Source organism: Numida meleagris, chromosome 2 (genome assembly GCF_002078875.1).
Source record: "Numida meleagris isolate 19003 breed g44 Domestic line chromosome 2, NumMel1.0, whole genome shotgun sequence".
In the NCBI taxonomy this organism is placed as follows: Eukaryota; Metazoa; Chordata; class Aves; order Galliformes; family Numididae; genus Numida; species Numida meleagris.
The window spans coordinates 110,583,508-110,600,245 of NC_034410.1; the positions used below are offsets into that span (position 1 = coordinate 110,583,508).

Consider the following 16,738-nt stretch of genomic DNA (forward strand, 5'->3'; position numbering starts at 1 on the left):
AAGAAGGCAAGACACATGAGGAGCAGCTGACGTTGCTTGGCTTGTTTGGCCTAGAGGAGACTGAGAGGAGGCCTCATGGTAGCCTACAGCCCGTCATGAGAGGAGCAGAGGGGCAGTGCTAGTCTCTGCTCTGGGGTGACAGCGACAGGACCCGAGGGAACGGCACAGAGTTGCGTCAGGGGAGGGTCAAGTTGGGAGTTACTAAGAGGCTCTTCACCAGAAGGCAGTGGGCATGGAACAGGCTGCCCAGGGCAGTGGTCAAAGTCTCGAGCTGCCAGAGTTCAAGGAGTGTTTGGACAATGTTCTCAGATATAGGGTTTGAATTTTGGGTGGTCCTGTGTGGAGCCAGGAGTTGGACTCCATGATCCTGGGCAATGTAGTGCCTGATCTAGTGCCTGATCTAGTGGTTGGCAACTCTGTCAGATGGATTGCAACTTTAGGGTTCCCTCCAACTCAAGTCATTCTATGATCTTTACGGGTCCCTTCCAACTTGAGATGTTGTATGATTCTATTGATTGAGCTGGCTTGTCTAAATGTGGCTCAACTGGTGTGAGATGAGCCCGTAAACCTTTGAGAACATTGACATATTAAAACAACCAACAGTCTAGAAAGGCACTTGGTACACATAATATCATTTATTGTAATACATTTACAACTTTCTGAAAAGAAATATATTACATTGAATATAATACAAGTTTTGCAATTTCACTAGAACGTGAAAATTGTTGTAGATTTTATTCAAGCCTTTTTCTAGTTCTTCATAAAAACATAAAGGTACTTTACCAGGAAATTCTTCCCTTCTTCCTTTACACAATAAAAATTTTACTTCACCCTTGGGGAGAACCTTCCACCCCAACATTTCAGTTATAAAAAAGAACATGTTATAACTTATTCTTCTTGAATTTGTACAATTTTGAACAACCTGGTAAACTTCTAATTATATTACTCTGAAAAAGTATTTGCTGACCAAAACAAACCCCAAATAACTACTGTATACACACAGTTCAAAACCACAAGTTGCATTTCAGAGTGGTTGCTAAAAGGGGAAACTTTATATCGTCATCATGCATTAAACACACTGTCTGCTGCTACCATATGGCATACAAAACATATTTTCTATTAGCCTGATGAAGTAGCATCTTCCTACAGATTTTTTCCACTGAGATTTGTAAAGTTTCATTTGCAAATATATATTATATATATACAAAGTATAGGTTACATAGTGTATTTATACTGTACATTGTTTATAGATTTAATAATATCTGTATTCATAGATATTTTAGTCTGTACCTGAAATCAATGTCATTGGATGGTTGCAAAATACCCAGTCCTGCACGGGATTGATCTAAAGAAGGACATTGCACGTTACTGTCAACAAGATCTATCTCAAAATATGAAAATATTAAAACCAAAAATTGTTTAATTTCATGGACAGCAAATAACCTGCCAGGGCACTTTGCTATTCCTGCCCCAAATGGCATATAATAGTATTTTAACTTGCGACCGTTGCGGTAGAAGTCAGTCTTCTCTTCTTTATTCTCATTGAGATAGCGATCATATTTGAATGTCTGTAACAAAACCCACAAAAGAGTTACTTGATATCTGAATACCTCCAAGGACTGGGTATAATGCTATTAAGACACAAAATGCAGGCTGGGAGGGAATTGCCTCTGGCAGTGTTGTACAGGCCGGTTTTTCTGCTTTTTGGAATGTGTGGCCCCTGAGAAATTCTGGCATGTGGGACAATATAATCTCAGGATCTTTGCTAGAGTTGAGCTAGGGAATCTTTCTGATCGTTTTTCTTTTCTGACCCCTTAAAATAAGCATTACAACTTGCATCACAGTTCACGCATCAGAATTTGAACACTGATCATTCCATATCTTCAGGAAAATACTATCCTCATCCTCCCTTGAACTCCCCACAATGATGACCTTTCCTTACTGAGGAAAGCAAAAAGTAGAAGGCTCCCTTGGGTTTCCAGCCCAGTTTTTGGTTATATCAAATCATGTTTTTCAGATAGACAGTGCTTGCACTGGCTTTACTTTTTCTCTTGCCCGTCACTGAGTATCCGTGTGTTAAGAACAGACTGTCTGGAGTATAACAGTGAATCAGCTGTGGGGCACTCCTGATAAATGATCTGCTGAATGGCATGTTAGCTTCTGCTAGAGCTCAGAATTTAATGCATTAAGATAAATACTTACCAAGGGATCAGCATAGATTTCTGGATCAAAATGCAACAGTTGAGGATAAAGAGCTACAATATCATCCTTGCGAATGTTGTAAAAACTGTTCTCTAAATGCAAAGTGAAATCCTCCTTAGCAACTCGGAAAGTCATGGATGCACTCGACAGCCTCATTGCCTCCTTGATGATGCTATCTATAGGAAGAGGAAAGTAAATGGTTACCATAGAAACAGATACCATATACATGGTCATGTGTATGACCATGGGGGAGCATACGTATTTTGAACTATTCAAATCCACCATCAGACCCTATTACAAGAAATAATTTAACAAAACTTTATAAATGCCTAAGAAAGTATCTTCCTCATTTTTTGTTGGCATTATTATCCTTTTGGCAGATTAGACTGAGAACATAATCTTCTTTCCCACAGAAAAATATTTATAGCTGATACGACATAATATTGGAAAGTGAAACACACTTTTACATGGAGGTAAAGACAAAACTGAAAACATAACCTTCCATAATAGGATATAAAATTTGACAACACCCTTTTTATTTGATCTTAAGTAAACAAAGTAGTGTTCTAAATTACCCATGGGTGTCCAATGCTATGTAGTAGTGTAGCAGTATTTGGACATCCCTTTACCCACGAAAAGGTGCTATTCATGTGAATTAATATTCTCAGGACCAGTTCTGACTCTGGGAAGAATGATAGTGTTAGCCATTGATAAGGAACATATAGATGTTTGTTCTGTTTTTTGTTGGGTAATAGTAATCCCATAGCAAGTGTTCGTTTGGTAACTATTACAAGATTTTGAAAATTATGGGGTGATTTCTGGTACTCTTGAATAAAAATACCTAGTACTGGCATATTATCCAGCTGTTTTCGGTTCAGCGAAATGTAGTTGCCATCTAAGCTGATCTTCTGTCCAGCACTTTCCAAAATACTTTGCACTTCTTTGGTAGCAGCTCTCATTGCTTCTGGATTCCTAAAATCAAAAGAGAAGAAGTTTAACATAATCTTAAGAATGGTATAAAAACAGGTTTTGCCATTCATTTTCTTCCTGGTTAAAATTTCGTTTGTTAGCTGAAAAAATTTCTAACATGACAATGTTGCAGCAAAATCTCCTTATGCCATTACACTGTTTGATGTCTTGGCAAAGATGCAATAGCTGCAAAAAAAGGAAAAGAACACTATTTGATTCTGTCTCCAGTGACAATGGGACAGAACTAATGTGTGTAACATAGGTAATAAATAGTGATGTCACTATAAAGCAATACCAAGAATAAGAATCAGAAACAAACAGTCGTAGATTAGGAAAGAGCCCTATGGGAGCTACAAGATTTAGGAAAGGGATCATAGATCAGTTTTATAACGTCACTTTCCTAGATGATGTCCTATTCTATGGCAATATATTATGTCTAACTGAAAATTCTTAATACTAAAAGTCCACATAGTATCCTCTACTGTCTAGACTTTCTTACAGACATAGAATATCTATAAGCTATGGTGAAATATGTATAGATAACAATACAGAATGCAACAGCGACATTGTTATGAATGCATAATCAGTCAGGGCATTAAAAAACTACAAGGCCAAGAGATTTAAGCCAATGCATTCATGAAACGAAAAGTACCAGAAAACTGCAGTTATTAGCATTGGTGGGTAGATATGAAAGCACAAGATAGATATAGATATAGATATATACTCAAGAGTTAGTCATGCAGAGGTAGATTATAATCCCTGCAAGTTTAGGTTCACCCCAAAATGAACATTTAAATGGACATCATTACTGTGCACTCCTCTCACGTGTAACAAGCTCAGCAGATGCCATCTACATGGCAGCTATCTAAACTTAGGAAAATACTATATTGGAAAGTCTAGTCTGGAAACTTAGGAAATGAGATATAAGAATCCTGAACCACCTGGGTTTTGAACACGCATCCTTCTCTCATGGAATTCAGATGTATCTCAGGTGAATCTCAAATCTCTGGCCTAAAACGTCGTGCATTATTAGTACAAGATTTTGAGTGTCACTCTTCATGCTGCCACAATGGCTTTATCCTCAAATACAAAAGCACTGCTGCAGTGAGGCTGAAGAAAGCGGCAGGGAGGTGCCATTTCAGTATTGCTGCGTAACTACTGCAACCTCAGTAGGATCTATCAACACATAAACTATTTTCTATTAAATATTTATTAAAACAATAATGAAGTTAAAGCTCATTTTGCCTGTTCTAGAGAGATGATCTTAAAAGATTTGATTATAGTGGGAGAGCCTTCAATACGATTAGTATTCTGACTGCAACCAGTATGTTTATTGTCATATCATATAGACTTACTCCAAAACTTTGTTTACAAAGTGTATTACGTGTTACTTTTTACTGCTAGGATTCAAAGTATTGCCCCAGAGTAGTATTTTTTGAAAAGCATCTATGGAATTGCTCTGTGGTACCACCACTATTTGCTCTGAGACAAGTGAGGGGGTTTTCTGCGGAAGTCCAGAGCAGTTTGTCACTTATGTTATTATTGGTAAGCTCTTGATACCAGAGAAATATCAAGCAGTGGAATTTGTCCATAGTAGAGAACTGGTTTCTGAAAAACAGTAAATATTATTCTTCTCATTCGGAAGCAAGAAACGTTGGGACTTACTTAAGAAGGTAGAACAAGCTCCAAAAGGTGGCAGGAATGGTGTTGGCTTGAGAGGCCCAGAGCACCGCCACGTGGGTCTTCGCTTTTTCCATGTCATCAAAGGTTGACAGAGTGTCATTCAGGAACATGCGGAGCATGACAAGCTCAGAGAGGTTGTCCCTTTTCAGGAGGTTCTTGTGGAGCAGAGCCTCTCCGAGCTTCTCGCGGGCACTGTGGGCACTCTTGAATAGATGGATAGGCAGCCCTGCCACAAGGGCTGGGAAGATTCTATCAAATTCCTTGAAGTTTTCAAGGGCATTTAGGATATGAGCTCTCTCTGTTTCCTGCTTTGATAGATTTTTGTCCTGATTTGGATTAAATTCTTTACCAAAAAGTGTTAAAAAGCCAGATTCAAACATCACCTGGCAACAGAATGTATAAAGTCCTTCTGTCACCCAGGTGTTAGGCTGAAATTTAGATGTTCTTGACTGCAGCATGACGTATTGTAGATTTTCCATCATTGCTTCGATGAGGGCATCTAGGGCATTACCTTGAAGAGTTCTAATGAAAGTATGATGAAAATTTTCAGTGGTGTTTCCTTCTGCTGGGTCAATGCTACCATGTCCGAAAGCCTGTTATAAAATAAATTGTGTGCATGATAAATAAGACCTGTCATGACCTTAATGATAAAGCCTAATAGAAATTAAAGTCAAAGTATAAATTCACAGCTTACTAGAGGAAAGTATGATAAGGACTACAGAAATTAAAGACAAAACATAACATCATAGCTTACCATAGGGAAGTATCGTAAGGACTATGAATACCAGAGCCAGTATTTTCTAAGCAAACTGAAGCAGCTAAGTAGGCAAATGAAAATAAAAGTGAACAGATGCTCACAAATAAATGGATGTGGTTACATAAAGCATCATTCAGCTCCCACTGACATCAAAAGGAGCCTGTTTGCTTACTTCACTAAAAGTTTGATTGACCTTCTACTGTGTTGCATCACTTTTTGAGGCATTAGGACCTGATCTTCCATATTGGTGGGAATCTCCTGAAGAAGGTTTCAGCTTCACCAAAATATATATAATTTGGCAGAAGGTTCTAATTGTGTTTCTACTGTAGCACTTTGGGATACTGCCTTGCTAAATGTATTTCTTGGATAATCCAAATCACTGTAAATTTTCTTTCCATTAAGGAAAGAGGAAAAAGAAAAAACCTCAAGGTTTTAAACCAATCAAAGTGCAGAAATGCAAAAATTATATTTCAAAGGCATAGTTATGCTACAGGGATTAACTAAGCACTGTTTGTCCTGCCTGCATGTTAGATATTAAAACCATTTTTAAAGTGGTACCTTGGCAGAAGTAGCAAAATGGAACTTTTTCCAGTCCAAGTGTTTTCCCTGGCGCATCAGTGAATGATATGAAAAAGGGTCAGTGAGGAAATGAATATATTTTCCTGCTACTTGGCAAGTGAAAACGTGGCCATGCTTCTTCTGTTTTTCCCTGAGGAATTCGAGGGGGTTGGCACCAAACTGCAAGGCACAGCCCAGGTACGGAAGGAACCCGTTTTCAAGTGGTGGCTCTCCTTGGCGCCTACAAAACATAAACAAAAGCTGAGTTTAGAAGTATGTATCAAGATCACTTCTCCAAAACTACCAAGTAAGTAAAATGGTGATATGAGAGTTTTAATATTTGATTTCTGCTGCTGTTGACGAGTAATTTCTTCACCTTTTGAAGAGTATGCCTATTATGAAGTGTATCTTAGTCAAAGAAGAATAACAGTCTGCATTACAATAAGCATGACAAAACACGGTTTCACTATCTCCCTTTTCCCTAGATCAAGCTTGGTTTTTTGTTTGTTTTTACCTGTTTAAGTGTGGCATTGTTGCCTCTAGCTAACATGCACAGATCCATAATTGTCCCATAAATAATTTCCACTAATAGTGTGTGAAACATTTTTGGGCAATGATATCCACAAATCAGTTTGAACACCGGGGGGAATTGTCTTTTGAGTGTAGAAAGAGTGTTATTATTGGCATATCCCACTTGGACCCAATCCCACTGAAAACAGTGGGAAATTTGCCATGATCTTCAGTAAGCATAAGATTTAGTCTTTCAGGCAAAGTGTCATTAAGCACATGCCTTACGTTAAGCATATGCTTAAAATGAAGCACATGCTAAAACGATGCTTTTTATTCTTACAGTCAGAAAATTACTTTCCTGCATAAAGTGACCATGGCTGCTAAAATAACTTTCAGATAATTCTTTCCCTCTAGTATGTTCTTGATGGTTATCATTATACAAGGTTAAATGTTTTTACTTTTTTTGTTGAACTTTTAATAGTAAAACAAGAAAATGATTGCTGAAAAATACAAAATTATAACACAGAATCATAGAATCCTTGGTTGAAAGGGACCTTTAAGGGCCATCTAGTCCAAATCCCCTGCCATGAACAGGGATGCTTACAGCTAGATCAGGATGCTCAGGGCCCCATCCTGCCTGGCCTTGAAAGTCTGCAGGGACGGGGCATCCACCACATCTCTGGGAAACCTGTGTCAGTGCCTCACCACCCTCACTGTAAAATACTTCTTCCCTATATCCAACCTAAATTTCCCCTCTTTCAGTTTGAAACCATTTCCCCTTGTCCCATCACCATAGGCCCTGCTAAAGAGTCTGTCCCCTTCTTTCTTGTAGCTCCCCTTTAAATACTGATAAGCAAATAACTTGCTCTGTGTAACTAGATAGGATAGATTGGTAATAGGAAATTTTTTTGAAGTATGTATTAAACTATGTAGATAGAAGCAGGCATTAGCTGTGATTAGAATGCACTAACCCCAGTGCTTTAGCAAAACAGAACACGCATATTAATATTTTAATTAGTTCATTTGAGCATAGATTTGTGTCAACATCTATGTCAAAGAACTAACCCACTATTATTAAAAGTCTGTACAAATTCTACTGTAACATAAGTCTCTCAAAAGACATAGCTACAGTGTTTCCCATGTTACCCTGCATTTATCCACCCACATTTATCCATCTGATAATCTTCAGATTACACTCATTTTAGTCACATACACAGTATGTTTGAAAGAAGTAAAGAACAAGTATACAGTACAGATATGCCCTTACAAATAGATTCCTTACCTCCTCCTCCTCCTCCCAAAAAGAAACCAAAAACTGCAACAGAGTATTATCACTATTCCCCAGATCCATGATGCTATGAACATTTCTGGTAGTGCTCCAAAACTTCCAAGTGGAAACCTTGCTAACTACCACTATGGCAGAAGAGGTGACTGAGAGTGATACGGAATGACCGGTCACATTTTATATACGGTAGATGCACCGCTGCATTTAATGGCACTCAGTCAACCTTGCAAGCTATTGATTAACCTTTTCTGGACAAAGCCTGCTTTGTCTCTGCTCTGACATCTTTCTGCAGAGCTCTTCGCTGGATTGATGTGGACAGTTGCAGACATGGCCTTGAGCTGATATCAAGTATCAGAAGTGGTTCCAAAGTAATCAAACAGCTGTAATACTTGATAATTTGAAGGCCTCTCAGGTGTGTTTTCATCTGTCCTGCAGATTTACCAATTACGGTCTATAGTTCAAGTTTAGCAATAAATTAAATGGCTGCTGACAGATGTTCAGGGGAGTCAGGCTGGGTAAATGGTGGCTGCGGTTCATGTTGTCCCTTGGCTGCCAGCCTGCCCATTCTCTCCTTTCTCCTTTGTGTGGATTGACCTGGCTGTGGTGCGCTGCTGCGAGAGGGGGTGGGAGAGATTCAGGTGTGGGTAAAAGGATGGACTTACTCCTCTAACAATATTTCTCTACTAGAAAGGACGAAATAGGTTTTCTGTAATGCAGAGCAAGAGGAAAGAAAACAGATTTAGATCATCACACTGCTTTTATTTTTTACAATGTCTTTGGATCTCCAAATTGCTTTTTATCTTTCCATTTAATTCTTCTGCTCTCTGCCCTTGCCTCAAGCTGTACAGCACCAATTCAGCCACTTTTACAGCTTTGGAATATGACCTCTGGTCCTGTTTCAGGAAAACTTTGAGGAACGTATTGAATTTTCAGCACCCAGGGCAACCAAGCCTCTTTTTTCTTTTTCTTTTTTTTTTTTTTTTTAATTTTCTTTGATTGACTCCTTTCTGTTTAAATATATCCATATGTAACCATTTTCTCTGATCATCCACACTGAGTTCTGCCATAGATCAAGAAACTGGAGCACCTCTCCTGTGAGGAAAGGCAGACACTGAGCGGGGCCTGTTCAGCCTGGAGAAGAGGAGGTTCAGAGAGATCTCATCAATGCCTGTAAATACTTAAGGGGGGTGCAGGGAGGACGGACCCAGGCTCCTTTCAGTGGTGCCCAGTGCCAGGACAGGAGGCAATAGGCACAAATTGAAACAAAGAAGTTCCCTCAGAACACCAGGAGCACTTCTGTGCTGTGAGGGTGACAGAGCATTGGCACAGGCTGCCCACAGGCTGTGGAGTCTCCTCCTTGAAGACCTTCAGCAGCCACCTGGATATGGGCCTGTGCACCCAGCTCTGGGTGTCCCTGCTGGAGCGGGGGTTGCACCAGATAAACCCTGAGGTGCCTTCAAACCGCAGTCATTCTGTAATTCTGTGATAGCCTGTCCATACTTTGCTAAGACCTTTCTAATTCTCCATTTGTTGTGGTTTAACCCCAGTGGGCAGCTAATTACCACACAGCCGTTTGCTCTCTCCACCCAAGTGGGATGGGGGAGAGAATAAGAAAGCGACAACTCCTGGGTTGAGATAAAGAGCCACAGTTCCTTCAGAGGTTTTCCTACTGTGTCGTGGACTTATCCACAGCCACGGATACTTTGAAGTATACCTGACCTGTTGTAGACTTATTAATGGGCCACACCTCTAGGGGTATATCTGCTGCAGCATGGACTTAACCACAGCCACAGTTGCTTTGAGGTGTACTTGGCATGGTACATGGCACAGTTCCTCTGGACACCTGCTGTGTTGTGATCTTATCCATGGTCACAGATGCTTTGAGGTATTCTGGTATGGCCTTGTCCCCAGACATTCTATGGGCTTTGCAAGGTGTGTACCTGCTGCAGCATGAACTTCTCCACAGCCACAGACAATTTGAGGTGTGCTTGCTTCAGAGTGGACTTATGCATGCCCACAGATGCTTTGGGGTATACATGCTCCCATGGGGACTCATCTACAGGTCACAGTCCCTCTGACTTGAGCTCAGTCTGGAGTCCCAGCCTGTCCAGTGCAGCATCACAGGGACAGCAGTGATGACCCGGCCATCTGCCAGCCCAGGCTTACGGCCTTGGCTGTTATCAAAATGTTCCCAGGCACAGCAAAGCAACATGATAAGGAGTAGAGGACATGGCAGAAGCAAAATCAGCCACTAACAAGCACTGGTCTCTAACATATAGTAAGGCAAGCAAGCCCCATGATGAGCACAGGAGCTTGCCATTTAGCAGCTAACCTGCTGTAGTATCTGTAAATTTGATCTAACACACTCCACACTCCAATCAAATCTGTTGGTATCTCAAACCCTTCATGCCCCACACTGGGCACCAAAAAGGACTGTTGTGGTTTAACCCCAGCAGGCAGCTCAGCACCCCCCATCTGCTCACTCATTCTCTCCAGATGGGGATGATGGGAGAGAGAACTGGAAAGCTCCTTCTGGGCACCATCTAACCAGCCACTTTTGTTCTGGTATTTGCTTTAATCAATTATCACAAATCCTGGAGTTGTTTCACTACTCAAATAGAAGAAATTGCCCAGAAACTTCATCTACTCATCTTATATACTTCTCTGAGTGCTATTTGCACATATCATACTCCCCTGATTCCATACCTTTCTGTTTTCAAACTCAAAATCCTTTCAATTTCATAACTTCCAGACTTCAAGCCTTTCCCTCGCTCACTTCTATCATTATGAACCAAAGAGATTATAAACTGAGATGTGTCTGTACAATATGTATGCCTGTCTCCGGGACCTTGGCAATGGAACCTTCCCAAGTGACAGGACGGGACATTCCATTGAAGAGCTGACTAAATTCTCCATGAGGTATGACTTAATTTGCTAGGGAGGGAAGTGCAGTCAAATGCTTAGGGCAGACAGATCTGGGAGAAGATCCCAAAAAACAGATTTTCTTGGGTACAAAGCCATGCACTGCAGTGCTATTAATAGAGCAGCAGCAAGCAGCAGAATGTGTTTCAGCAGGAACATGAGGTATATGTGTACAGCATGCGATGAAACATGAATGAAGACTCATGTTGGCCATGATAATTTCTTGGCTATTCATTCTTCAATATTAACATTAATAAGGACACCCCCAAGAACAGATTCCCATTGTGCCATGTGCTGTGGAAGCATATTCCTCACCCTGAAGCCACTCCCAGTACAGCCAATGCAGAGTGGCTAGGAGAACAACATGGGAGACACACCTTGCTAACTCGAAAGAAAAATGACCTAGATGGCAGAAGGAGGGAAAGGAGTCAAGAAGACTTGGGTGGGAAAGAGGACTGGGTACAGTGGGAGACCTACTACAAAGAGCAAAGTGGGAGACTGGAGGAAAAAGACTGCTAGCTCTGGGCTGGAGATAATCCAGGCATGAAGTAACTGCTGGGGACATTCCAGCTGCCCAAAGGTCAGCACTAGGAGCGCTCCTGGACATGCTCCTATTTGGTGGAGAATACGTCTGGCTTCTCCCTTCTGTTTTCCCTCAAGGCTAAGCTGTGGGGAGCAGGAGAGCACTTTTAGTGCTCAAAAAAGGTAAAGGGATAATGCAGTATGAATGTAGTAATCATTAAATAGAAATCTCCTCTTGTGTTTTTTTCTAAAGTCTTCAAGAAAATTTAAGGAAAAACTGACAGAAGCTATGCTGCTTCTTATTTGAAATGAACAGGTGCCCTAATGAGAGTTGTTGGATGACCAGTGGAAAAAAAAGGGCTCAGCTATGTTATTTCTACTGTGATGCTATTTTAATCACTTAAGATTAAACTTTTTTTGCTTACAGTGAATGTTCCAAATTTGACTTGTCTTGCACCTGGCACTGAGCCACTGAGGAGGCAGATTAGTAGCATATAGAGATGTCTCACTTGCCATTTGGGGTCTAATATGTTTCTGAGAAAAACTCTTGGGTTTTATTCCTTTTTCAGCCTCACTCTTTTATCAGTTTTTGCTGAGGTCCCTACAGCTGTGTAACAAAACAGTAAGGATTTGAATTTTTTGCCAGGTTCCGCCTTGTCTAGTATTGCACTGAAGGCATTGAGCTGCAAATCTCGTAGACAGAAGTACTGCCCTTGTGTCAAACCATGGTAGGGAGTGAAGCAAATGCCATTACATTGAAGGCAATTTTTAATTTTCTACACTGAAGAAAAAAAAATATTTTACAGAACTGAAGTTTGCCCTCACTTAATTTGAAAGCCACTTCCTTTTGCACATCAGTTTTAAGATCCAGTCTCTTATTTAATTTCTTTTTTAGCACAGGTGTTCCTTATATTTTCCTAGAAAAACTGCTTTTTCCAGCTGAAAACAGCTTGTTTTAACAGGGTCAGTCTATAAAATTCATGCTTCCCATTTTCTTCTTGTTTCTGTTATGTGAAATTTTAGTTCTGAGTGTCATCTTTGACTACACACTGTCATTTCCTCATCCTAAACAAGTATGGTCACTTTATTGTGTTTGCATCTGATTCTTACTGCATGAATAGGTCTCAGGCTTCTTATTTCCAAACACCACTAAACAAGAAAGTTGGAATTTTTGTCAGCTTTGTGTCTAACACCCCACAATGCTGCTTATCCAGCATCAGATACCTGTGGCCCTTCACAACACCATGTGTTGTACCAGGCAGAGTGGCCAATTGCATTGTCTTTTCCCTACATGATCTGGGTAGTTGTACTGCATGTGATGAGAGTATCAGTTACAGATGGCACCCTGCTGCCACAACAGGAGTAATTTCTCTAAAACTGCCAACCTTTCTTGATTTGTTCATGTGTAACAGTATTACAAGTGTAACCACATTTAGGCAGAGAACAAGACTTGCTTTGCAGTCTACTTTAAATAATTGCTTTGTTTCTTTATTTTCCTTAGGAGAATTAAATATCCTCCCTCTTTTCCATTTAAGAAACCTTTACATTGCAGCACCCTTGATAAACAGCTATTATACCCCTCTTGGGCCAATGACATCAACTCAAATAAAGCACCACATGTGCCTGTTTTGGTCGTTCACCTTTTAAGAACAGAGGAAAAACTGAACAGTGCATTTGATGGTAGTTAAAGGAAAATGGAAAATATTTTAACAACTGCCCACTGTGCACACTGGCTACCAGGAGCTACTGGTGCACACTGGCTACCCTTGCCTGTCACCTCTGTTCTAGTCTGTGAAGTATTTTTGGTCATGGGCTCCATGATCCAGAGCTGTTCCCGTGAAGCAAACAAGCCCAGCTTTGCTTCTGGAGAGGAACTGCTGTGACTTCTGAAGCCTAAGAGACCTCCTGGCTTACTTTGTACAGCTGCTTGGAAACAACTCATTATCCATCCAACCAGCTTCATCTCTTACTTTGCAACTCTATGGTTTTCATTAGTCATGACTCACATACTGTGTATAAATAGACAATAATTGATAGGGCAAGCTGAGGTTAATTGGTTTTTTTTCCAGGGTTGCTGATGGCTTCATAACTCGGGAGCGCTGGAGCACAGAAGGGTGTGACTGAGTTACAGAAGGCTGCTGAGTGCAGTTGCCTGTAAATAGCAATGTTGTGCACAGCTAACTAAAGCCTCTTTATTCAGTGGAAGTCAATAAGAGGTACACCCTGTTAAAAAAAACACAATTGACTTTTTGTCCCTTGAGTGTGTTGTGAGATCTGGGTTAATAGTTTTCACCAGCAGATAGAAAATAAAGAAACTGCACAAAATGCAACGCTGCAGCCCAGTAGTGGTTGGTAGAGCAGCGCAGGCTGACACAGTGCAGCCTGGAGGTGCCATCACAGCTAGGAAATGCTCCTGAAACATATAAAAGGTATCTCAGAAAGCTGCAGCAATATGAAAGGAAAGCATAAACAAGAAGTTTAGAAGTCCCTGAATATAGCTGCTTGTAGCGCTAGAAAATTACTAATAAATAATTAAATATCACCACCTACTGGTAAACCTCTTCGATTGGCACTTGTGTGCTGTGTTCTAGAGCAGACACTGAATTTTGCTAGTCAGTGTTTCCTGTTCCTATAAAACAAAATTGGCGTTTATTCTACAGGCCTATGTATTTGTCTTTGCATTTAAATATAATGATAGATTGTTTAAGAGCTATTTTATGGGGAAGAGAGATTTAGGTTGGCTCATATGGATGTTCTGCAGGCAGAGCTGCCTGCACAGACATGCTGGATAACATCACTGAAGTTTCCCAGGGCTGAAGCGTAAACCTAGCTCTCTCAGGGCAACTGGGAATTTTGCTGTTGACTTCAACAGAATCAAGGCTTTACTGTTCTCCAGCCATGAGTAGCAGCTTTTTTTAGAGAGGAATGTCAGCTGTCATCACGTGGATCCTACAATGAGAGGAGAGTCTAGAAACTGAAGGTGCAGCATCAGTGTTGTCCTGACACAAGTATCATATGCCCAGAAACTAATTTAAATCATCAGCCCCTTTTCCACAGCCCTCTGACTCTCACTTTGGAAAATGTCAGTGATGTTCCACACACAGATGGGAGAACACTGGCTGCCATGTCTGCTAACACCAGCTAGCCCTGATCTCCCACAGCAGCACACCATCACCCAGCCTGACCTCAGTGCAATTTTCCAGAGGTTAGTGCTGATTCCTGGATGTGACTAGGCAGAGAGCTGCCCCAGCAGGGAGCCTTAATGGCAGCCAAGACATTAAGTTTTAAGCCTCATCTCTGTTGCACTTCAGATTTTCTGTGCTTCCCCTTGAGGAAAACTTAGTACTAGGAAATGGAATTATAATGCTTCTTGATCCCATCTTTCTCCACCTATTTAGAGCTCTGTTGTAAGAGCATAAACTGGCTGCTGTTATCAGTGGATCATGCAAGAAATGTAGTATCTTCCTCAAAGAAACTGCAATCCCAGAAGTAAATCCAACAGATCCCAACCTGGATCTTATGCTGATAGAAATGGTGGAAATCTTGTATACCTAAATAAGAATATAGCATCTAAAAGAATTGGAGTTTTAAACTGGAAGAGGGTAGATTTAGACTAGACGTTAGGAAGGAATTCTTTACTGTGAGGGTGGTGAGACACTGGAACAGGTTGCCCAGTGAGGTTTTGAATGTCCCCTCCCTGGATGCATTCAAGGCCAGGCTAGATGGGGCTTTGAGCAGCCTGGTCTAGAGGGAGGTGCCCCTGCCTATAGCAGGGGGGTTGAAACTAGATGATCCTAAAGGTCCCTTCCAACCCAAACCATTCTGTGATTCTATGAAAATAATATTAACTATGCCGTAGGTAATATATAGAATATATAGAATAATATATAGAATACACAGACTAATGCCAATCAGTTTAGGACTTTAATAATCTACATAATCTACATTAATTTCATGCTACTACAGTATGATGCTACAATTCTATTTTAGCAACCATTATGGTTGTTCAAAGGGCAGATTTTGCCTACATTGTAATCTGCCTTCTGCAAAATTTGTGAGTCATCTCATTCCAGAGAAGTACTGTGCTCAGATTTCCTTTACTTTTCTCCCCTGCTGTAGATTGTCTGAAAATAGATAAAACTCTTTTGTAATAGGATACCTTTATAATACCTATGAACTTGTCATTTCTTTCATTATGAGGAACTATGCGTGTACAATGTATTGTATTTGCATTAGGATAGATTATAAAGTTGGACAGGTGTGGAAACTGAGCAATTTGCATCCTGTTTAAGGACAATTGCCCCAAACATTTCAATAGCAATATGGATGGATGTTTCCTTTACTGAATAATTTAATGTTTACATCTCAGAGCATCCTCTGAATGTACTCATATATCAAATAATGATAATAATGATTGCTTACGCCATATCATTTCATTTTCTCTCTGGAATTTCCTTTGGGAGTGCCAGTTTAAAATTTTGTAACCTTTCCCTCAAAAGATGGATCTTGCTATGCCACTGTTTTTCCTTTAGTATCAACCATATAAAACTAGATCTCATTAACAAATATCATCCTTTCTTTCATTTCAATGAATTTTAATAATATGCTGCAATCTGGCTTGGTGGTTTTCCTTACAACTGTAGAAAAACGACTACAGGAATTACTAAACTTTTTTTTGCTGGTAAAAAAAGAATATTAAGATTTAAGTAATTTTTTTCTGGGAATCACAGAGAAGAAATGGAAAAGAAAGAGGGCAGATATGAAAGCAGGTAAGCAGGGAAAGGAAATGGATACTGGATGCAAAATAAGCCATGAGGAGCTTACTACTGCTTACCACTACTTTCTACTACAGGGTTTACTACTACTCAACCAGTGCAGCATCTTCCTAAAGCTATCTTTTTTTCCCCAACTGGTCAGTTTATTCGCAACATTTGATAACAAAACACTAAACAGGGAGAAATCAAAGCTCAGATGCAATTACAAAAATGATACTAGTACAAAAAAAAAATTATTTGGAGAAAGGTAGTTGGGTAACAAGCCAGTAGAAAATGGCTACAGTGCAACCGTTTCTAAGAACACAACAAGGTATTCTGGGTTGGCCCAGCAGATGGAGCAGGGATCCACTTTTGGCTTGCTTTGCTTCCCTTTCGCACTCTTTTTTTCTTCTTCCTCTTCTTCCTCTCTTATTTTATTTTAACAAACAAATAAAAAAAAAACAAGTGCACAGCTTTTCAGTCTCCCACATGTCGCTGTGGCTTACAACTTGCTCTTTTGCAAATTGTATCGTGTATTCATCTTCCTGAGTTATCCAGCACTGAAGCGTAGCTCTT

At 40.2% G+C, this 16,738-nt stretch overlaps 1 protein-coding gene across 1 annotated transcript; it reads right to left on the reverse strand.

Moving 5' to 3' along the window:
- LOC110393778 (cholesterol 7-alpha-monooxygenase) lies at positions 621-15,074 on the reverse strand. The gene is made up of 6 exons (XM_021387062.1): positions 7,962-15,074; positions 6,170-6,410; positions 4,837-5,447; positions 3,044-3,174; positions 2,203-2,378; positions 621-1,568 (listed from the first exon to the last, which is right to left on the reverse strand). The coding sequence occupies exons 1-6, from the start codon at positions 8,042-8,044 to the stop codon at positions 1,269-1,271; spliced, it is 1,542 nt and encodes a 513-aa protein (XP_021242737.1). The 5' UTR covers positions 8,045-15,074; the 3' UTR covers positions 621-1,268.